This window comes from Eremomyces bilateralis, assembly GCF_010015585.1.
Source record: "Eremomyces bilateralis CBS 781.70 unplaced genomic scaffold P152scaffold_13, whole genome shotgun sequence".
Taxonomy (NCBI): domain Eukaryota; kingdom Fungi; phylum Ascomycota; class Dothideomycetes; order Eremomycetales; family Eremomycetaceae; genus Eremomyces; species Eremomyces bilateralis.
Window position 1 is genome coordinate 165354 of NW_022985079.1, and position 23159 is coordinate 188512.

Consider the following 23159-nt stretch of genomic DNA (forward strand, 5'->3'; position numbering starts at 1 on the left):
CCAACAATTCTTGGGTTTCGAAGCTTTCCAAATGAACCATGAAAGAGTGAAAGAGAGAGAGTAAGGAAGGCTGGGGTTTGGAATATGTACCGAATAGGACCGACACCTGAGTGTTGTCTGAGTAGAGATGCCAAATACCTAGAGCCAGAGGAAATGGGATCGACGTATAATTGATCCGAATGGCGCAAACGGCAGATCTTGTTCGGTTGGGCTAAAATGAAAATGACAAGGGCGGACAAATCCTTGGATATGGTAGATCTCCAAAAGCAAATACGTCGCTCGTGCCGTACCTCTTGTCAAAATTGGGATCGTGGCGTGGAGCTGGATACGAGTCCAAAGATTTTCTGGGGTCCCGGCAAGGAGCGGAGCAGATCTGAAGGTCTCACGGTGCTAATTCAGGAACAATGGGCCGCCGTGGGGTGAATAGTGAGGCTAACCTGCCACATGAAATCGAGGAACAAGAGTCAAGAAGGTATCCCATGGAGTGAAACTCAGGTGGAGTGAGGGCTCTATCTGTATAAATGCTGGATCGGACGCGAGCGGCTGGCGTCGAGTTAGTTGTACGCCATACCAGAGTAGTGTTCCAATCTCGAGTCTCTTTCGATCATTTTGAAACGTCCCACAATGAGAACAGAGATCCGGTAGGGAGCCGAGCGGCGCGCCCTTTCAAGCCACATCTGCAGAATTGAAGAAGAATCCAGCCTTCCCGCAGTCGGCGTGCATCAGAACGGAATCAATCGGCGGTGCTTGTGACCCGGCTGGAGGCAACAATGATTACAATGGGAGGATTCGTGCCGAAGACAAAGCCTAAGAGGAGATCCGGGCGAGTGGAAAGGGTGCGATTCCCAAAGGCGATGCCGTGTCAGAGACAGTGGATGTGAGGCGCCAATACGCCATAGATTGGCAGTATCAAATATCAATACTTCGACTTAGCCAATTTAGGTAGCTATGTCAGGCTTGTGACAGGCCGGCAGCCCAAGAAGTGACACTAGGCGACGCCATGACAGACTTTGACACTCCTCATAATAGCAAGGAAACCATCCGAGATTCCGAGTTGACTTGGGGACTCTTGACGGCTTGGACGCCTTGGGGGTTGGACTATCGGAGGGGGGTTTTCGGAGTGAACGAGATGTTAAATTGCATGGGAGAGTTGCATGCGCAAGTCACAGAGCACTGACAGGTGACAACACAGTAGGAGGATACACATCACCGCTAACAATGGATGAAGCGTCAGTTCCAGATTGAAAGTCAGTGCGGTTAAGAACGTGCCACATCAGCCAGATGGGAACTTGGGACCTCTTGGGAATCAGGATGCAAACAGCACAGCCAGAGACATGGAGTCAACTAGTCCCTGTTGGTGTTGACTGCAGTGCTACGGATCTACAAGAGGGGATGCAGCCCAATGGCTTAGCCAACCCCTCCACATACCCTACCTATTCAGGACTTCGGGCTTTTCCACCCACCATCACCAGATCTATTATGCGCAAAGCTGCAGGATCCATGATTGAAAACAATCCCGTCTCGACTCATCGATCTTTTGAGCTTCCTTATCTCCACTGATCGGGGTCTATAAAAATCGACGGAGCTGAATCGGGACTATCAGGATGCAGGCACCCGGTTTCGTGACACTCTGTTCGGAGACTTCCAGGTCGATAGCGAGACGGCCTGCTTCGGACGAACACGCGTCATCGATGGTTGGAGATGCCAGCCCGCACTAATGGCTGATAATAGCTGAAGCTGGCTCCTCTGTATTACTCGAAACTTAAACCAGCCTGTCGGGAGTGTGGGAAGTTGTGGAACCGAGATGTGAGGAGGCACGGAATCGACTCCTTTCGCATCAGCCGTCAATATTATGATGGCATCAATAAATAAAGCAGCGGAATACGGCTGAGGCGAGCTCAATCGTCGTACATCGTCTTCAAGAGGGAATCCTCTCTGCGCCTTGGAGATGCAGCCTGCATACTTGTTTTTCCATTATTGTCTCGAGTTCGCGACACAATATCTCAGAGGGACATCTGTCGTGTGTCCTCTAATAGCGATATCGCCGATATTATGATTTGCCGATAGATAGCCCGTTTCATCAAATTGACTTTTTCACTCTGGGCAAGCAACCAGGACGAAGATATGAAGTATTTACTGGACCAGCGTCATTCGTCCATCTGCTTGGACAAATCGAGCCGCTATGTTGGGCCTTGCATTCGAATAGAGTGCGTCATGAATGGGCCGTTGAGCATCCAGGAGATATCAATTTCGTTTCTCTGTCAGTCTCCAAAGCAGTCCAGTGCATTGATCCTTCGAACGCAATCCGCAGTTGTGAACCGCTGAATCCAGATAAATTCCGGTGTTCCGAAATTACGCGTTGAACATGTCGACGTAAGATTTAAGAGAACAGATCGACAATCGTAGCCTCATGAGGCGCATCTAGCAGCCGATCGCTCGCCCGCTTTTCCAGGCCAAGATTCCGGCACTCTGTTTCGCCTATCGACAGCAAATGGACTCCCCGCTGCTCCATCATCCTACAACGAACGACGCAGCTCGACGGACCTAGACCAGGGCGCGACAAGGACTCTCATGCTTCGTTTCACGTGGCTTCCCGAGGTCGATGCGTCTCTCCGAAGAGACGGTTCGCTCCCAGGACAGGGCATTCTGTAACACGCATGGATCTTTTACGTGAGATATGAATGGTGTGTGCAGCAGACCGCTCCCTGGGTCCCTTGAAATCGAAAAGCTTAATAACTTCTTCAGATTCCACGGAACTTCCGCATTGGGAAAACGGAGCGTCGCCCTCTCATTTCCTTGTCATGAATGACACGAATGGCATTTCCGTCGGAAGTCCACTTCGTTCCATCGGAGTGGCTGGAATTGAAACCCTGGTAAACTTGTGACAACAGCGTGCAATACCAAGGGTTCGGGTTAGACTCGAGAATCACAGGCTCACAATCATGCAGTTGACAGCTCAATTGCCGACTTCGTCCGGATGATGTACTCCGTAAGGTACTGGGTAAGGTAGTTCGGGCCATCACGAGCAAAAGGCATAAACAGTCGACGGTCCGCAAAACTAAAATCGATGCAACATTCTAAGACGGTTGCGTCAGGTGAAGCCGACATGACCAAAACCTAACCTTCCCTTCGTTAGTTCGGCATATCGCGAATTATGAAAGGTCGATAAGACGCGACTGTATGTAAGGTACCCGAGATTGTTGAGCGGACTAGGTCCAATCGGCCATAGTGCGATGCACACTAACCCATCGTGTCGACGCAACTTCATTCCTGGGCAAGTCAGCCTAAAATTTGTTGAGAAAGAGGAGATAGACATCTTCAGTTCATTGGCGAGAGAATCTCGAATACCATTCGTGGGGAGTGATGCCATATTGCATGTGCACTGCAGTTCATTTGGGTTCTTTCGAGTGCGCCACTCTGATCAAGACCACTTCGCCACCGCGTTTCCTAAACTCTTGTCTTCCATATTTTTCCAGATATTGAATTAATTCGGTACATATGCTGACCGCCATATGGAACTCAGGATTACATAACCTGTTGTTGTGAAATTTAATCCTCACCACGAGTGCACGACGCCACGAGCCCACGACCATTGCGTTACCGGACGGGCCACCCTGCGTGAAATTAAAGGACAAGGTCCAGTCCATCCGTCTTGCCTTCGTCATCCGCCAACACGCTTCTACGAATCCCCGGATTCCTTCGAGAAGTTTCATGTCTTTCTCGAAGCTAGTCTGCCCACTGCGATCTTCAGCCTTAACCGCCGCTCAATCTCCCCCTGGCGTCCTCGAGTATTCTAGAAGGGATTCGGAAGCGTGGTGGGGCTGGCATCTCGAAACTTTTCGACGCGCTGCGAAATTGCTCATCGTTTTCGAGGTCGGCCGCTAAGCCTTCAGAGTTCAGGCGTTTTAATCCCAATCCCGTAGCTATTGCGACAAGACCGGACCTCACGCTCCCTAAACCAGGCCTCGAAAGACGCAGATCTCGCTCGAAATAGTGAGCTGGCGGTCACCAAACCAAAAGGAGCCGAACTCCCAAGGGAGAATTACCATCAAAGCGTCGCGACGTTGAAACGCCGACCATCCGAGATGGTAAAGTTTGTGCACGAACTGAATCCTACTACGTTCGGAGCTTGTGCCGCCGCTCCTCACATGTTGATTCTAATGGTGGATCGTGCCGCTGGACTTCGCGACATCGCGATGGAGTTTTGATGTCAGAACTGCCGGCATTCTGACGAGCAAGTCTCATGGGAGGCAGTCAATCAAGCCTCTAGGTGGGATTCATTTCTGCACATATGTACCACTCAGGGGGTTCTCCACGGTTGACCATTGAGGATAATATTACGTCTTTTTGCTGGGGAACTCAACCCATACGGGGGAGGACTTGCGATTTACTGACTGTACTAGCAACTCGTATTGAGACAATGACTCGCTTCGACGCCATCGAATACGAGTAGATATTGATGCTGTAAACATGAACATTCAGCGCCGATAGTGGCAGGATTAGATATCCCTCCATCCGTACACCATGACCTAGATGGTATGAAGGGTGTCCTGGCCGGTAATCTTCGCAATGACGTTGTCGTTGACCACGCGGTGTGTCTTGGTAGCAAGCATGCCTGCTGTTTAATATCATGAAGTGTACGTACCGGACGGAAAATTGTTTCTCGGCCAGTTACAAACAACGAATGCCCAGAACGGAATGTATGGATATTGAGATACGGTGTTCAGTTGATTAACGCTTGCATTACCCGTTCATGTTTCAGTTCCGGGCTCTTTTGATTGCTCGCAATTCCTTCTGCTTGTCCATGCCCGCTTTGCCGGTGGTTCGACATGTCCCGATATACGGATACGGAATATAAGAATTGCCATACGATCCGGCCGAGCGGATGCACATTGCTTCGTTGTGACAGCACTTTATGACTCGCATAAGCGATAATGTGATATTGACCCCCAATTTCCAAATAATTTTTGTCGTCCAATGCTTTTATCCTACGATGATACGTAATCAAGAAGTGCATTAGTGAAATATACTTGATCGTAGTACCGTAGATCTGTTGTATGACCAGAAAGTCTAAGTTATTGCCTATCAAATCGGCAGTTATTAAGTGCTTGGATCGGACGCTGGTTGGCATATATGACGGAAAGGCCGGAGACTTGTGGAAAGATACGACCGGAAATACAAGTGAACAATGGAAGCCTGGATCTTCCGCCTCCTGGTTCCGGTTTCCAAGATATCGGGATCTTCGGAAATGTGGTCATCCTGTCCATGGCAATGTCAAGGTGGGTTGCGTGCTTCAACAGAAACGCAACGTGGAAGATGTTGGGACCATCCTCGTGGATGATGCAAGGCTCGGAACTTCCGACTTGGTGACGGGACTTCATATATATTAGACAAGCTAGGAAACCCTCGTAGAGTGACCATCAGCGAATATCATCGGTGCTGTGGTGGATCGTGAAAGGAAACGTTTGAGAATGGTGATAGAGGCCCACATTGGCGGGAAAATATATGACGTTGATTAAACTGTTGAGCCAATCAGATGCCATGAAATATCAATATATATTGATATTAACAAGAAGCTTCCAAGGCTCGTTCTAGTTCCCCCGTACTCAAACGGAGTCTGCATCAGTAGATCCGGAATTATTCAGACACAGCGACGCTTCGGCTCACGGCGAAACCGTGCGAAGATATGTTGGATTCCGTGGTAGTTTACTTAATCGACGCGTCGAGGCTGGCAAGCAGATATGTTGATGCAGAACACGCAGAACTGGTAAACAAGTAGCGGAAGGGAGATTGAATCCGCATTCGGGGTATCTGATTATCGCTTGACCCAGGCGGGCATTTTCCGAGCCTTCAGTTTACCAGGCTTCTTCCTTTCCACTTTGCGTGCATCGCGTGTTATAACACCGGCTGAGAAGAGACCAGTTAGCTTCTGAGGGGGTTTGAGAGATGACTAGCGTGCCGAATGCGCTGGGAGAGCAACAGACCCGGAAGAAATGCCCTCAAGCAATCTTCCTGATGCAAGACAATATCCTCATCGAAATCAAAACTGTCACTTACCTCTTCTTAACGCAGGCTTTAAACCCGGCTCGTGTATCAACAGTGCCTTCGCAACCGCCAACGTCAATGCCTCTGCCTGTCCCGTCGTCCCTCCGCCTTTGACGAGTGCCCAGATATTGTACCGGTCGAGTCTTTCCGTCGCCTTGAGCGCGAACACCGCGCTTTCTCGATCATGTATGCGCCCGAACATCTCTGACAATGATTTTCCATTGACGATGACTTCGCCCTCACCTTCCACAACCCACGCTCTTGCTGATGCGGTCTTCCTCCTGCCAACGCCCAGTCCTCGTCCCCAGGAGTCCAGGGCGTGCGGGTTGGGGACATTGTCGAAGGGCGATACTTTCCGCTTGTATGTCTCGATCACCTCGCGCACCTCGGATGGCATCAGGGATGGATTGATATGGTTCAGCCGGTTGAGGATGGAGAGGATCTTGGTGTACCCTGCCGATTTGACGGGTTCTGAAACGCCTTCCTTGTACTCGGTCAACGTTCTCCATGCGGTTCGCGGCGCTTGTCCAGGTGGTACGGTGGGAAGCAGCTCGTTTCTGCGGAGAAGGTCTTGGAGGGAGAGGAGGTGGTCGGTGAAGTTGGGTCGTCCGGTGAAGTAGGAGGGAGAAGCGGGCACGATCCTCACTCGAGCCTCTCTGGGAAGGGTATAACCACCTTCCTCATTGCGATAGGGGACAAGAGGAGTCCCAATGGAGGTTTGAAGCTCGGAAGTTGATGTCGACACTGATCGAACGGTTTCACCGAAAGGGAGGGTGGTACTTCCATTCCTATGTAAGTGAACCGCCCGGGATTTAGGCAATGCAGCGCAAAAAGGCCTTTTTAATCGAACGGGTAAACGCAAAGCATCCATATTAGAATGCAACGGATGTTGATGTAGTTGTGCAGCAGGAATATGTCCAGATGAGAGGCCAGTTTAGAGAGCACTGCAGTTCGGAGAGCAGTTTGGACATGGAGCAACCAAAGTTGATGCCTGAGCAGAAGAAATTGAGGAAGAAATTGCAGGGATCACGTGCGGGCCGACCATTTTTCCCACCGAAATTTCTCATGACTCAATTCCTCTCAATTATCTCTGCACACAACTTCCTTTGCTTCATCGCTTCATTCTCTCCTTCACTCTCTCCTCCCTTTTCTCTCTCCCTCCCTCTACACCACTTTAAATCCAGAGACGTAAGCTTTATCCATCATGTCTTTCGGAAAACTCTACACCAAGGCCGACGTAAGTCCAACTTTGTCGTCTTTTTTCCGCCTATCAATTTTCTTCTGACACGCCACCTTGCAGGGCAACGTCCGTTCAACGGCCATCCGTGCCGTCGCGAAGCTCAACAACCTCGATCTCGAGATTGTTGACATCGTTCCCGGCCCAGATGCTTCTGCCGATTACTTGAAGCTCAACAGGCTTGGCAAGATCCCGACCTTCGTTGGATCGGACGGCTACATTCTGTCGGAGTGCATCGCCATCGCCATCTATAGTACGTCCTACAAATTTCCTTCGCACACTGGCAACATGATGATCTAGTTATCCCTGTCTGAAAAGTAACTTTTTCAAACCCTGTTGAAACCCATTCACACTCTGAACGCCAAGCACATCTCTCACCCATTTTTCGCCTGTTTGATGAGGATTGCTCTAACACCTGCTAGTCACCTCCCAAAACGAGAAGACCACTCTCCTCGGAAAGACCAAGCAGGACTATGCCTCCATCTTGCGATGGATGTCCTTCGCCAACGGCGAGGTCCTCCCACAGCTCGGCAACTGGTGGCTCCCCATCATCGGCCGTGCGCCGTTCAACAAGAAAGTCGTCGACGAGGCCCAGGCCGCTACGCTGAAGCGGATGCAGGTCCTCGACAGCCATCTCCTCATCAACACCTACCTCGTCGGCGACCGCCTCACCCTGGCCGACCTCTTCGTCACCGGCTGCCTCCTCCGCGGCTTCCAGAACTTCTTCGACAAGAAGTTCCGGGAGCAGCACCCCAACCTGACCCGCTGGTATGAGACCGTCTACAACCAGCCCGCGTTCTCCGAGGTGTCCCCCGAGTTCGTGTTCATCGAGACCGCGCTGCCCAACCAGCCACCGAAGAAGGAGCCCGCTCCGGCCAAGGAGAAGAAGGAGCAACCGAAGAAGGCCGCTCCAAAGCAGGTTGAGGAGGAGGACGCCCCTCCTGCACCGAAGCCCAAGCATCCCATCGAAGAGCTAGGCCGAGCAACCTTCGCTCTCGATGACTGGAAGCGGAAATACTCGAACGAGGAGACTCGTGAGGTTGCCCTTCCGTGGTTCTGGGAGAACATGAAGTTCGACGAGTACTCCATCTGGAGAGTTGACTACAAGTACAACGATGAGCTGACCATGACCTTCATGTCAAACAACCTCGTCGGTAGGTTGTCCGCATCAATGTAGTCTTCCCAAGCTAACCGTCCCAGGTGGTTTCTTCAACCGTCTCGAGGCTTCCCGCAAGTACCTCTTCGGCGCCGCCTCCGTCTACGGCGAGACCAACAACTCCATCATCCGCGGCGCCTTCGTCGTCCGCGGCCAAGAGGCCCTCCCGGCCTTCGACGTCGCTCCGGATTACGAGAGCTACGAGTTCACCAAGCTCGACCCCTCCAAGCCGGAGGATCGGGAGTTCGTCGACGACATGTGGGCGTGGGACAAGCCGATTGAGGCGAACGGCCAGACGTACGCGCACTCGGACGGCAAGGTCTTCAAGTAGATATGGATACGATGATCGGAAGATGGAAATGATTATGAGGGTTCGTCAATCGTTTTGCTCGTGCAGTACAATACCGTATCCAATTGTTTCCTTTGTAACGAGGGACGACGTATGGTTGATCACGCTTGTAATGGGGATACGTACATAGTCCGTCCGGGTGGAAGACCGATTCCCCTCTAGCCTAAGCTGGATGGTTGGTATTCGATCTCCGCACCGGATGGTACTTATTCTGAGGTGTCTGAAAGTGGATAGACTCAGATAGCAATGCAGATGCAGATGCAAAATCCACGACTTCACGCATGCACCCTTAAGATCCATTATTCCATTATTTCCCATCCGAGTTTTAGAAGAGATGTGTGCGTCGTTTTAGTTAGGTCCACTCACTCGCGTGATCGACACCAGTACCCGTATCTTCACCCTAACGAACCTCACCCATCCCACTAGAGATTCCAGCATCCCATCCACATGATATCCTAGCACCATCGTGATCCTCCCACGCAGTCTCTCCTCGTCCCACCCAACTCCAATCCAAGCCTCTCCTATCCAGCAATCCACTCCCAAAATCCCCAACCGCCAGCAAAATACGATTACTCCCGCTGATCGTCTCCCCTGGAATTCGGATCATCTGCTCTCCGATGGCTCTCGATCTAGGAAGACATGTCACCGCTTGACGATGATGGCGATGGCAGAAGAAATAAGGGTAGATGGCGATGACTCTGGTTCCTGTTGTTGTCGTCGAAACATAGGTGGCGTGGATGTATACCTGGGGAGGTCGGTCTGAAACTTATATGCGTCTGCGTTGTGGTGGATGACAGTAAGAAACCAAACCACGTCCTAAAGAGGGCTGTTGGCAGAAGATCCTGGGAACTACTTAGGTACATTTGGTCCTGGCCATATGGAGCGCTGTGGAATGCTATCGAGACCTAATTGTAGCGCCATCAGAACATCTCGGCGGTGTTGCTGAGGGTAGGTTAGAGGTGTTTCAGGGGTTGAAGGAAGGGGGCAGAACGATCTGGGGAGGATACATCGTGTGACTGTTTGTCTGACCTTCGTTAGACAGCTAGAACAGCTTCCAATGGATTAAGAAGATCGGTCGAAAGTAAGGGTGCATTAAAGAGCTTAGAATTTACAGGTAACTATGGACAGTTCTAGATATACAGTAGCAAGATATCTACCAGGAATGCCTTCAGGCATATCCGCACAATATACGAGCAGGTACATGCAGTCATACAGTTCAAAAGAGCCCTTCTTCTCATCTAGGCTCCATCATACCAGCAACTATACCATTTTCGAACATCGAACATCGAACCTCGCAAAATGTCGACCCATGAAAACTCTCGTCCAGCAAAACGAGAAACCTCCCGCCCGCTCCTTTCCCTCTCCCACCGTACCCTCCCCTCCAACTACGATGTGATATGGTATCCAATCATCTCCCATCCGCAGCCCCAGCCAACCGCCGCCTCTATCCCTCAGTCCATTTCCTCCATCCCTGATGAACGGTAGGAAAGGGAACTGCGCCGGCAGACCTAGGTGGGGTGGGGAACTGATTCGTGGACGAGTGTTTGAGATAGGGGAGGAGGTTAAGGGATGAGGAGGGGGGATGATATGAGGGGATGGGATGACTGGTTGCTGGGGGTGTTGATGGAGAAGAAGCGGGGGGGAGTATCGTAGGGTTGAGATGATGGTGTTTGAAGCGGACGGGGCGAGGCGAAGTTGTGCTGTGCGTGGTGGGTTTGGATGGTTGTCGATGGGGATTTACGAGGACGTACGAGAAGGAAGAATGGCGTCGATGTTCCGTTCACTCTGGTGCGGTAGATTGGTATAACGCAGGTTGGCGTTGGGTGAAGGGCGTAAGAGCGCAGTGTCATCGCCGTCAACACGGGATGGGGATGGCGTTTCTTCGAACCTCACATCACGATAGACACATGAATCAGATCAACAATGGAGACACCCATTAAAATAACGAGAATTCTATTTCCTAAGAAAAGTCTCTTCTATTCCGGATCTATCCACCCGAACGCACCCATCATGCATTCTCTCTCGAATCCATCTCCCTCATCGCATACGAAGCGAAGCGAGCAAACAAGACGCAAGATGATGGTAGGGAAGGCTACTCATCAAAAAACCCGGAAAACGAAAAGGAAAAACGAAGAAAATAACCCAAAGTTCATTTTTCGTGGGCGAGCCATCAATCAATGTATGCGTCAAGGGAGAACTTTTTGCGCCAGTTGGGGTTGGGGTGTCGAGGGGTTTATGGGGATCCAAATCGACTTTTTGGGGGCGACATAGATGGAGGGGAGGTTTACTCCTCGTCGCTGAAGACTTCTGTGGGGAGATAGTCAGTATGATAGTCATGAATTGTCAACGGAAAGGGAACACACCTTCACCAGCCTTCCTTCGCTTCATGCGATCCTTCTTCGCCTTCCGCGCCTCGTTGCTCGTCAACTTCTTCTTCTTCTTGCTGCTCTCGATCTTGTTCCCCATCGCATCGAACTTCTCCTCCTCGTCGTCATCCTTCTTGTCCAGACGCGGACCGGCCCCCTGCCCCGTCACCCAGTTGTGACCCGACGGCGTCATCGTGCCCGCCTGCACGGCCCACACCTCCTCGGTGATCTCCTTAGTGAACTCGCTGTTATGCGTGATCACGATGACACCACCTTCGAAGGTGCGCAGCGCCTTGGACAGCGCGCCGAGGGAGTCACGGTCGAGGTAATTGGTCGGTTCGTCAAGGACGAGGAGATGGGGTCGCTGCCATGAGCACGCGGAGAGCACGGCACGCACGCGCTGGCCGCCCGAGAGGCCGACCATGCGGGAATGGGAGACGAGCTCGGCGTCGAGGCCGAAGTTGGCGCAGTGGGCCTCGATCTCCTTGCGGATGAGCGGGCGGAATTGGCCGGAGGCGAGGGCCTCCTTCTGATCGACCTCGGCGACGAGCTTGGCATGGGACTGGATGATTTCGGAGCGGGGGATCCACTCGTTGTCGGCAGTCATCATGGGGGTCCACTTCTCGTTCTTCATGCCGACGTTGTCGCCGAGGCTGAAGGAGCACTCATACTCGTAGCTGTTCTTGAACTTGCGGCGGGAGTGCACGCCAAGGATACGGCGCTGGGAGTCGTTGATAATGTAGATGCGGTCCATGGCCTTCTCGTCCTCCTCCGTGATGATCTTGTTGGCACGGTCCATGGTCTCGCGGTCCTCGCCGGTCTGGAAGCGCCACTGGATGTACTCGGAGGGGGTCTTGTCGAGATGGTGGTCGATGTGCGCGAACGCGTGCTGCTTGATGTACGCGATACGGATGTTCTCGTGGTGGTACACCTCGCCGGTGGTGGGGAGGAGCTCACCGGTCAGGACGTTGACGAGGGTGGATTTACCGGCGCCGTTGGGACCGATGACCGCGATACGGGAGCCGAGCGAGCATTGGAAGGAGATATTGGTGAGCTGCGGCGCCGGGGTGCCGGGGTATTGGAACGTCATGTTGCTGACACGGACGATGGCCTTGGCCTTGGTCTTGACACCCTCGAGGAAACCGGGCTCGGGGAACTTGAACTCCATCTCGCTAGCACCGAGCTCGTAGTAGGATCGCGCGGACGGGACCTTCTTGACGAAGTCGGAGAGCTTGCCACGGTAACGCTTCAGCTTGAAGCGCTCGTAGTGGATGACATGCTGGATGACGTTGTCGAGGAAACGGCTGTCGTGAGAAATGACAATCGATGTGCACTTGCTGTTCTTCAGGTAGTCCTCGAGCCATGCCACGTTCTTGACGTCCATGTGATTGGTCGGTTCGTCAAGGAGCAGGATATCGGGCTGCTGGAAGACAGCACGGCACAGCGCCAACTTCATCTTCCATCCACCGGACAGAGCGCCAATGTAGCCGTTCATCATGTCATCGTTGAAACCGAACTCCTTCAACTGATCGCGGACCTTCTCCCGGGTAATATCAACCTTGGCCTCGTTCAGCTTCATGACCGTCCAGTCGATGACCGGCATCTCCGTGTCCGCCGAATCCAAGTCGTGCTCGATGTACACGGTCTTGACCTCGTCCTGCTTGGGGAAGCCATCCAGCTGCTCGTTGTTGATGGCGCGCATCAGCGTCGTCTTACCCGAGCCGTTGGGGCCCAGCAGACCGTATCGCTCGCCACGCTTCAGACGCAGATGCGTCTGGTTGAGCAGGATCTTGGCACCGTACGCCAAGCTGAACGTGCAGTTGCAGAGATCCTCGCCCTCCTCTTCGTCCGAGGGGACCTCGTCCGCGTCAGCAGCACCGGGTGATGCCCGCTTGCGGAGCGTTTCGGCGACGCTCTTGGCATTGTCGTCGCCGATCATGGCGGTGATGAAGGGAATGGAGTTGGCGCTCCATGAGTGCGAGTCTGTGTCCTTCTCGTCGACGAGCTGGCCACCGATGGCGGCGATGTACTCGATCATGGGGGCCCACTTGGCGGCGGTGGTCTCCTTGTGGCTAGCGGAGAGGATGTCCTTGAGGATGGCGGAGATGGTGGAGATGTCACCGGACTTGGAGATCTCAGGGATCTTGCCATCCTTGACGTCACCGACACGGACGATGGTGTCGAGACCCTGCTTGGTCTTTTCACGGGCCTCGGGGTCGGCGAGGGTGCCGTAGTTCTTCTCGAGCGCGGGCATCAGCTTTGGCAGGAAGGCCGCGACGATCTGCGGATCTTCGACAAGCTTGCACATATTGTCGATGATAACGGCGGTTTTACGCTTGATGGCAGTCTCCCGCTCGACAAGACCACGCTCGAGAAGCGGGACCATGATGGCCAAGGTCGGCTCCCGAACCTCGGTGACGAAGGTGGTGGCACCGAGCAAGTGAACGGTCTCGGGGACGTTCTCTGGCTTGGCGATACACTTGATGAGCTCGGGAATGAAGCGGTCGATATCCTTGTTGACGATCAAGGCGCAGACTTTCTCCATGGTGCCGTAGGCCGCCTTCTTGACTTCGGGCTTGGTGTCCCACATGGCCTCGGAGATGACGGGGATGAGGTCAGGAACGCGATAGGCGGTCTGCGCCGCGGCATTTTTGCAGAGGAGCTCGATGCACTGCAGATCGGTCATCTTCTCCGGCCACTTTTGTGCGGTGCGGAGTGAGTGCAGAATGGGGGGGAGGACGGCCTTGACGGCGTTGGCGTTGGAAGCCTCGACGATGGCGAGGGCCGCGGCTTGAGCGGCGTTCTTGACCGGAACGATCTTATCGCCGATGGCAGCGAGGACTTGTGGGAGGATGTTGACGAGGTACGGCTCGACAGCGGCCGAGACGGTGGAGTGAGCTGCGATGGCCTTGACGGCATCGAGCGATCGCTCTCTGGCGAGAGCATCCTTCTTGTTGGCGAGGCCCTTCTTGAGGTGATCGATGAACCTGGGATGATTAGATTGAATTCGGAATGATTCTTTGAGCACAACTTACTTAGTAGGAACATCGGCTTCCTCGATATCACCGTTGATGAAGGTGGCGATGTTGATGGTTGAAGCGTTGATTTCGTCCTGAGCCTTTGCCACGCTGAGTTTGGCAAAGAGATCCTCGAGGACCTTGAACGACTTCTTGTTTTCCGAAGCCTGGGCGGCTTGTTGGGGTGCGACGGAAGGCATGGTGATGGTTGTGGGAGGTTTTGGTAACTCGAAATCGAATTAAGGATGTCGTTAGACACGAAGTTCTGCTCAAGTCTGCAAGGGAAATCCTCTATTTCGACTTCTAGGGTATCTCAGTGTGCGGTTACCAACAACCACACGGTCTAAGCGGCAGATAAGAAATTCCCAGAGAAGATGGGGAATAAGGAAGAAGAAAAATCCAAGAATGGACTGAGTGGAGAGGGATGGAGGGTTTGAAGGAAGAAGTGGGAGAGTGAGAGAGAAAGTAAAAAAGTAAGATCTGGGGGAGGAGAGGGAGAGGGCTGATAATATGCCACTGAGAATCTGGCAAAGCCGCAGAAAGAGTGGAATTTCACTTTTCTCAAAAATTTCAACCAGAAAAATCCCCTCCAAAGAAATTTGGGCACAGAAATTTCCTGGCGGTGTGTGGTCCGTGCGGAATCCAGCGGAATTTCGGGATTTGGTGGTGGGAGGGACTTGGGCGGGCTAACCAGGGGTCATCCAACCAGATTGGAGATTATTCACCTCCAGCGCTACTCAAGTCGGTGACCAAGCCTTGTTGGTGGTTGTTGGGCAGTTGGGGGTGTTGGTGCCCGTGGATGTGGGAGTCCCTGCTTGCTTATCGATAGACGGTAATCCAGCGATATGCGGTGAATTGAATGGGAATTTTAGGAGTTGGTGTCTCGAAGTCAAGGCGTAATTATGGGAGTTCATGTTGATTGTATATTGCAATCAGGCATGTCCTCCTCCGCCGAGATCCACCAAGTTATTATAAGAACATCAAGCACCGTGGTACATATATCTGACCCTATTACTGAATGAATGGACGAGATACGATCCAAGAAACGAAATAGAGCTGTGACTTCCTTGTGAGGCGGTGACAATTCTGCCAGCTTTCTCGCCTTCCACAATCGGAGATGCCTATCATCTCAGCCAATCACCGTCCACGCTTTGGTAAAGTTTGGGTTTGATCTATTTTTGCCTCCGCAGCCTCATCGCCTTAGGCATTTCATGCAGTGATTTTTCATGTCCTTCTGTCTATTATCGTGATTCATTGGTCGTCTTACAGGTTGCAACGAAGTGCAGAGCGTGCCAGAATTCACCAACAGCAGGACGCAAGTGTTGGAGAGCCCAACCCAATGTGATAGGGATTATTGTTGCCTCATATGCCTTGTTGCCTCAGCCCCTTCCCCTTGGCCCCTTCACATTTCATGTTGATGTCTCTAATAAGGTCATCCCACATAAACTAACTAAGTTAAACCTTATTAACTAATCTAGTTAATACAAAACAAAGAAAATGGCCCTTCTCTCAAGTCCTCCCCCCATAGCTCAATTTCCAGATCCATCAATCCATGGGAAAGAGATGTCCAGCCACATGCCAGCTTCCCCATCTTCCTGCCAACCCCAATGGTCGACCATCCAGAGTCCAGACCTGGTCCATCTGTCGCAGACTAACAAACCACCAACCTACAGTCGCCTCGCTCCGAGGTTCCGTATCGTAAAGATTGCCTCGATCCGTGACTTATCTCCTTGACGCAACGAAAGTATCGGTGGAAACTTCTCACCCTCCAAAGACCAGCAAATTAGTTGGAAAGTCAGCCCCTTCCCCTGCATTGCTTCTCTGGTTCGGCTCATCAACGCCACCCACCCCAGATTTGGCTGCCTCTGATCCACTCTACATTGAAGTCCCTTAACCATCGAAATTCGAGACCTTGGATTTGCCCTTAACCTCCAACCGCAGTTGAACGTCTCGAACCCTACTCTCGGGCCCCGAACCCCGAATGCAGATGCCGCCCCCACGATTCAGCCGCTCCCCGAAAGCGCTAATAATATCGTACCGTGGTTCGGTGACTTACTCGCCCAGCTCGGATCGCCCGATGTAGCCGGTCAAACCGGATCCTGCGCGTTGCACACGTGGACATCACACCTCGAACACCGCCAGATGGATTGGAGGGCCACGACAGGATGCCGGGGGGGGCGGTTGAGGGGTTGACGGTCATCAAACTTGGTGCTAGGCTTGGGACTGGGTAGGTATGGCTCGGGGAATCTCGGGGATGATTACTTGATACGGAGTCGTATGGTAGCTCGAATTGCAGGTCTCGATATGAGCAAACGACTTGGTAGGAATATCCCATTGTCTCCGTGCTAGGGAAGGAGAAACACCTCGAGAGGGTTGGAAACGACCGGTACAGACCTTATTTCCCTATTATGTACTCTGCACTGCAGTTCGGATTTTCCAAGGTCGTCACTCGTCAGCCACAATCATACCCACGTCTTCACAACACTCCACGGTCAGCTCTACTGCCAGACCTACTCAGGGAAATATCCAATCTCGCCCTATCCCCACTCTCACAAACGTAACCCCTGGTTATATAGAGGCACAGTGTGTGAATAGTCCTTAGCCCGGAAATTGGCACAACGTACACTGCGACTATACCACACAGTGGAAGAGGGGGCGTGGAAATACTGCAATGAGTCTCCAGCGATGGGCATGTCTTTCTACAACATTCAGGGGCCGGTCGAAGCCATGTCACAGACAGAGAAGCTGTCCCTAATACCCTCAACTCCCAAACGACGGCCAAGGTAAGGGACGCGATACGGGATGCTCGTCGCTCATCAGGATAGAGCTCCAAAGACCACCATACTTCCGACTTATCCCACGACATCGGTCTTGGGGTTCTCGAAGGAAATAGCAAGAATTGGTAGGATGGGACGTAGAGAAAAGAGTTGGCGACCCGATCTTTCCTTAATCACTTGCGCGACTTCATCCACGGACTGGACTAAACTGGACGGGACCTCGCCCGCCCAGCGTCTCGCGATCATATCCTGAGCATCACCTTCAACATCCGGAGATCTACCCTCCTCAATTAATTGAATCATCCAGTTCGCAATCCGATCATCGTCCACCCCGGGGTGTCTAATCTCTCGCATCCGCCCAAACATCCCCTCCCCCACCTTCCATACGGTGTCGACGACCTGACCATCCCATCCATCGGGAGTGCAGATGTTCGATAGGGGATGTATACAACTTCTAGTCCGATATTCGACCTGAAATCCACCGACACTAGGATTCTAAGGAACAAACGGGTCGGATGCCAGATACGCACATTGCTTCCAACCTCCGCCGCCCATCCCTTACACGCTTTCCCCAGACATCCGTCCCATCATGCCGTACAGATACCGCCACGCCACCGATGCGCTCCGAGTTCCCGGCCGGCAGCCCCATCTCGACGACCGTAACCTTCGTTCCCGGTTCTTAGCCGACCGGTTCGGCAGCAGCGTCCTATTGGTCCAAGATCCTGCATGATGGCTGTTGAAGAACGCTACCTGTTCGAGACGCCAGCGCCGTCCGTTCCTGACCGCTGATGTACCAATGGCGATTTAGGGCGGATGGGTTTGATGTAGGGGCGAGTCTTTCGTTTCGGATAGGCCTGCCTGGGATGTTTCGCAAAGGTGGGGATAGGATGTTCCTAGCATCTCTCGTGTGTCTCGACTAGGTATAGGCTCGATGCGATAGGTATTCCAACCGAATCCCTTCTATAGACAAAAGACGTCGACAACCCCCTCCCCCGCCCCTGGATTTCCCGAAACTTCTGCAGACAGGATTCTTGACATCGGTATTCGATAAACACTCTTCATGTTCCTACTCTCCGCATCGCGCTTGTATCGATCCGAGTGGTTGGTGTCGTGGTCTGTGGCCCTGGATGTGGTGGAGTAGCGGGGCTGAAGGAAACCTACCTATCTACGTGAGGTGAGATCCGAGTGATTCGATGGCGGCGGTTGGGAGGATAAGAGTAGATTCGGATGACTTGCTTCGCATTGGATGACTGGATGGCTGAAGGGTATTGTCGCTGGGTGTATTCGGTCGAGATCTGGTGAGTTGAATGGGTTAGGGGGTAGATGTTTATCATTCAAGGTTCTTATTACTTCCATGGATAAACCAGACGCATATAGTTGTCCATGCAATGTTTTCTGTTATTGGTCTGCCCTTCTTCGTACTAATCCCATTAATTCCTCTTGATTAATGGCCCAAGTCGATTAGTAGAGGGCTACATATTGTGCCTTGACGTCAGTAGCCGTGAACTTAGATAGCATGTCCATCCTCTCTGCATCAATGTGTCCAGTTGCTAACTTGGATAAAAGAGACTCAAACATATAAATACTCCCATATCACTCACATCACAACATCAAACTAATATTCAATTTTGCACCTGAATATCCCAAACCGAAGCCACCCTTGATCAAACAGATAAATAAGCAAACAAACAAACCATCCACTCCATATTGGTATCATGTGTCCCTCCTTATGCCAGTCCAAAACTCCAATATAAACCCAAGCTCGTACAAAAGTAGACAATCCCATGATATCGTACATCCCATATCTCCTCAGGTCATAAAAAGTGTGATGAAGAGTCAAACAGAGCTACTTTTGGCGCCAGTGTGTGCCTGCATGCCGCCTTAGTGCGACATGGATCGAGTTCGGTCGCCGTTTTCTTCAAGTAAAGCATCGTAGACGTCGAGACGGTCAGTCGGGAGTGGCTTTTGATCCGATCCACGGGGGTCGTGTCGAGACCAAACGGTGTGCCGCTGCAGTGTGGAATTTAGGCCTCGTTGGCATCGGTCTTCTCCTCGACCTCCGCCACCGTCTCCGGGCCATCTACCCCATCTTCCCGCTCTTCATTATTCTCCATCACATCCTCCATCACAGCCTCCTCCCCATCCAGCTCCCCCATCTTCTTCCCAATCTCCCTTCCCATCTTCTTCAACCGCTCCACCTCGTTCTCCGCCGCCCGCACTCTCGCCTGCGCCTTCTCCAAAGCCTTCACCATCCTATCCATCGCATCCGCCGACTCCTCCTGCTCCGTCAACCTCTCCCGCAACCCCACCTCGTTCGCCTCCAGTTGCTCGATCCGGCTGCCAAACAACCCGTTGATCACCTCCAGCTCATTCACTCGGATGCGCAAGGTAGTGTTTGATGCCGATAGGTATTCGTACGAGGGGTAGGTATCCCCAGGGGTTGCGGCCGCGCCGTCGCCGGGCGATCGAGGGCGGGGATGGTCACTGGCGGGGAAGGCATGGTTGTTCAGGGTGGCGGCGTCGAAGAGGTGTTGGGGTGCGATGTGGGCGGATGGGTGGTGGAGGCCCGGGGTGGTAGTGCGGGAGATAGGCGAGCCGGAGCGGTCGGAGAAGGCAGAGGGGAATTTGCGCACATCGGGCCGCGTGTCGGTGCGGGGGGTGGAGTGGGTGGATGAGGGTGCGGGACCGTTTGGGTCGCTAAGCTGGAGGTCACGGTTAGGGTTGGATCTGGATATCGCGTGGTTGGGGATGATGGGATGGGATGGACGAACCTTTCGCTTCTGGCCGGTTGGCTTAACGCGATTCCGGCTTTTGATTACATCCGTCTTCAGATTCAGGGGACGCGACTTTCCGTGCAGCTTGAGATATAATCCGCAAGCGTTGCAGAGAAACGCTCCCTGGTCATCCCGTCGCCAGAGAGGAGACACTTTGGTCTGGCAATTCGAGCAAATGGGCTGGTTGCGAAACAGTCAGTTCGGCTCAGGCATTAGAAATTTGACGATCGTCTCCCTATCGATAAGGGATCGCGGGAAGGCGCGTCGCGTCGACGGCATGACGCATTGGAAGGGAACAGAGAACGTACCGGCTCTGTGCTCATACCGCCCACCGCCGTTGCAGCCGGGGATGTCGCAAAGCTCATCTTTGCTTGAATATTGAATGGCCTGAAGATAAGGAAAGGGAGTTAGAATGTTGAATTATTTTGGGAAGGGAGATAAGACGATGCCAAGACTCGAGCTGATGGGCAAGGTCTCGATCAGATAACTCATGGTGATAGTTAATAATTAATCATGAACATCTGTCTTCTCCTGGCAGGGATGATGACGATCAACAACCATTGCATTGTTAAATGGACAATTCCCTGACAACTTTTGAGGCCCGCCAATCCAAATTCGGAGACGAGGTGGATAATTGATGGTTCTGAGTGGCGATGATCACTTACCGATTTAAGTGTGGATAAGCCAATGGTGAAGCTGATGTTCCGGCGAGTGAGGCGATGGCTGAGAGACTTGGAAGGCGCTGGGTTGATTCGAATTTCCGATTTGTTGACGATGTGGATGACGTTGAAAGGATTGGATCCTTTATAGGAGAAAAATTACCAAAAATAATGGCTGGCAGTGGTGGGAGATATCCACGCGCTGGACTCGGTCGAAAATTGCTACATGCTGTTGGTGAATTGGATCTGTGAATGACCTCTCCCCCCCTTTGCATCGACGGAATTGTAAGTGTCGACACCATTGCGAAGGTTCCTTCAAAAGACACAGTCGATGTGTCCCTGGATTTCTGGTCTGATTAAGAATTATAAAGTTATTGTTTCTTTCGTTCTGAATTTCGTTCTGAATATCGTCGGAATGTCGACTATCAATGACAATTCTAGAGAATGCTCGGTAGAATATTAGATAATGCACTGCGAAAAGAGCAAGGCCAAAACGATGCCCCTAAAGAACGGCTGGGTTTGGACACCCTTCAATTAGATAGAGATGAAGAAAAATAAAAAGATATAAATGTCTACACTAATTCTCTGCCTTTAATGAGGGCACAAGGACTCTTAATGAAGGCCCGGTTCCATTTCTCAGGGGGGACGATGCCAGGGATGATACCACCACTGTGCCTATGCGTCCACTAATAGTTTTGCCGAATATGATAATAGTCAAAGGCTACGAGTATCTTTAAGACTCTGCATGGAGCGCATATAGGTAGTGTTGAGGGTTCAATTCCCCTATCCAATGTCGCACAGGATGAGGCTCCAGACTCGACAACGTCCTCTCATCGACCCTGTCCGACGACCACCATCCTCACCAATTTGAGAAATGCAAAGTTCGTGTGACATTCATACGGAAACGGGGAATCCCCAAGTCCTGCCGCCGGAAGTAATCAAGTCAACGCGGCTACGTTCCTCACTTCTCCCTTTTCTACCACCGTTCACTAACTAGGAAACAAATGCCCTCAGCCCAAGGATCCGCCTCATCGACATCTCGACACGCTAACCCGGCGAGAGCCTATCTCGTTTTCGATAGTCGATACGAGGTCGGTGGCGCCTAGGGGGCATTTCTATCATCTCTCCCGCCCTAAGTCGCGAATCGTCCCCGCAAAACCCAATCGGATCTGCGTCCTATCTTCCGTATTTTCGAGCCGTTGTGTCTGGCGATCGCGGTCAGACGGAACCCCCGGCCGCCTTGTCCAGCTTGTGTCGCGTGGGGTCCGCAGAAGCTGGATGAGACGCGTCGGGAGGCGGTGGGACGCGATTGGCTGGCTGGATGATTTGAGAATGCGGGTTGCACGGCGGTGGTTTGGAAATGGCGCGGGACTGCTGATGGGTTCGAGGTTTGGAAAAGGGGTGAAGTTAGGGGAGCGGTTAAGCTTTTAGTAGTGGCGGCTGGCGACCTGCATGCTTGAATGTCTGACTAGTCGATGTCGATGACTTTCGACTTTCGAGGCACTGGGGGTTACCACTTATGGCTACACACTCACAATAAGCAACATTGAACCGTGAGGATTGTGTCCGGGCTTCGAGAGGAGCTATATACGTGTATTCTCGTTTCTGCTACCAATAACAGTAGCATCGCGTGTACATGCCTTATCCTTTTCATTTAGAGATATATTGAATTCTACGTCTGCTAGAAGTACATCTCTAAATCACCATATGCAAGGTTCCTGCAGCAACCTATTTATTCATATCGCTCCCTGGGCATCATTTGTTTGTCTTGGATACGTTCGGTTTGTCACATCTCGTAGTTCAGTCGCCAAGTGGTTCTCACAAATCTGTTCCATCTCTCGTTTGTGCTTCCTCTTTAGCTCTTCATGTGAGTACCATAAGCCGCTCGTACGGCGCTTGAATACCCAGGATCGCAAAGCGCTGACACGGTAGCAGACGATTTTACACATTCTCCAAGCGCGATGAGGGAATAGAAAACCGCCAACAGCTTGACAGATTTCCAGCCCGGGGAAATCTATCAACCGTCGGAACACGACCGAACGGTTTGCACTTCACAGCCGCCCCATCACTAGATCTCTTCCGCATAAGACGGCACCTTAGGTCCAATACCAGAGCGATGACAGTATTAATTGCCAGTATTCCTCCATATGGAAGCATATCCGCAAGCTCTTCGACCGCATGATTCCTACACCTGCACGTTGATCAATGTACCGCGAGGTGATGAAATCGATGAGCAGGCGACTTTGACGCACTCCTCCAGCGTACATGAGGCTAGAAAAGAATTAAATCTGCCGAGCTACTGGAAGAGTAATAATGGCTCTACCTAGGGCGGTGACGTGGGGTCACTGGATCATCAATTTCTCCATCCTTAGTGTCAGGGAGCGGGAAGGGGAATTCGTGCTCTGACGTGTAACATCAGGGCCATCTATTTTGTCCACAACGGATGGTGCTTCGTGTTATCCGACGTGTCAAAGTTCGATGCATGTACAGTTTCCATTCAGTCTGTGGCCATCATAGTGGAAGTATGAATCTGAGATTTTGCCATTCATGACAAGTAAAGTGCATCTTCATTTGATTTAGAGGCTGACATACTTCCACTGACAAACCCATAGCCGTCGAATTCCCCCTCCTCGTCGGTATTCTCTCCGTCGGGTTCCCTCCCTGGGCGCCTCTTCCCGCGCCAGCGCCTCCACATCGCCCATTTAGTTTTAGGGGCGAGGGCATCGGCGGCGGCGAGAGAGCTGGCGACCGCGGCGCCCGGCCCAATTTCCCCCACTAT

The 23159-nt window shown here is 52.2% G+C and overlaps 4 protein-coding genes across 4 annotated transcripts; 1 reads left to right on the top strand and 3 right to left on the bottom strand.

Annotated features, from left to right (window-relative positions):
• Positions 1-5415: 5415 nt before the first annotated feature.
• P152DRAFT_459393 (uncharacterized protein) lies at positions 5416-7218 on the bottom strand. The gene is made up of 2 exons (XM_033679666.1): positions 6058-7218; positions 5416-5907 (listed from the first exon to the last, which is right to left on the bottom strand). The coding sequence occupies exons 1-2, from the start codon at positions 6914-6916 to the stop codon at positions 5816-5818; spliced, it is 951 nt and encodes a 316-aa protein (XP_033533085.1). The 5' UTR covers positions 6917-7218; the 3' UTR covers positions 5416-5815.
• Positions 7219-7249: 31 nt separating this feature from the next.
• On the top strand, positions 7250-8769 carry P152DRAFT_450171 (eEF1-gamma domain-containing protein; the record flags this gene model as incomplete). The annotated part of the gene is made up of 4 exons (XM_033678154.1): positions 7250-7282; positions 7346-7535; positions 7705-8436; positions 8483-8769. The coding sequence occupies 4 exons, from the start codon at positions 7250-7252 to the stop codon at positions 8767-8769; spliced, it is 1242 nt and encodes a 413-aa protein (XP_033533086.1).
• Positions 8770-11071: 2302 nt separating this feature from the next.
• Positions 11072-14370, bottom strand: P152DRAFT_474625 (elongation factor 3; the record flags this gene model as incomplete). Its single annotated transcript, XM_033681337.1, has 3 exons — positions 11072-11094; positions 11151-14140; positions 14189-14370. 3 exons carry the CDS (start codon positions 14368-14370, stop codon positions 11072-11074), a joined length of 3195 nt encoding a protein of 1064 aa, XP_033533087.1.
• A 4601-nt stretch (positions 14371-18971) lies between these two features.
• P152DRAFT_399220 (uncharacterized protein) lies at positions 18972-19904 on the bottom strand (the record flags this gene model as incomplete). Its single annotated transcript, XM_033676508.1, has 2 exons — positions 18972-19649; positions 19719-19904. Coding segments are annotated over 2 exons (864 nt in total), but the record flags the coding sequence as incomplete, so codon positions are not given.
• Positions 19905-23159: the final 3255 nt, after the last annotated feature.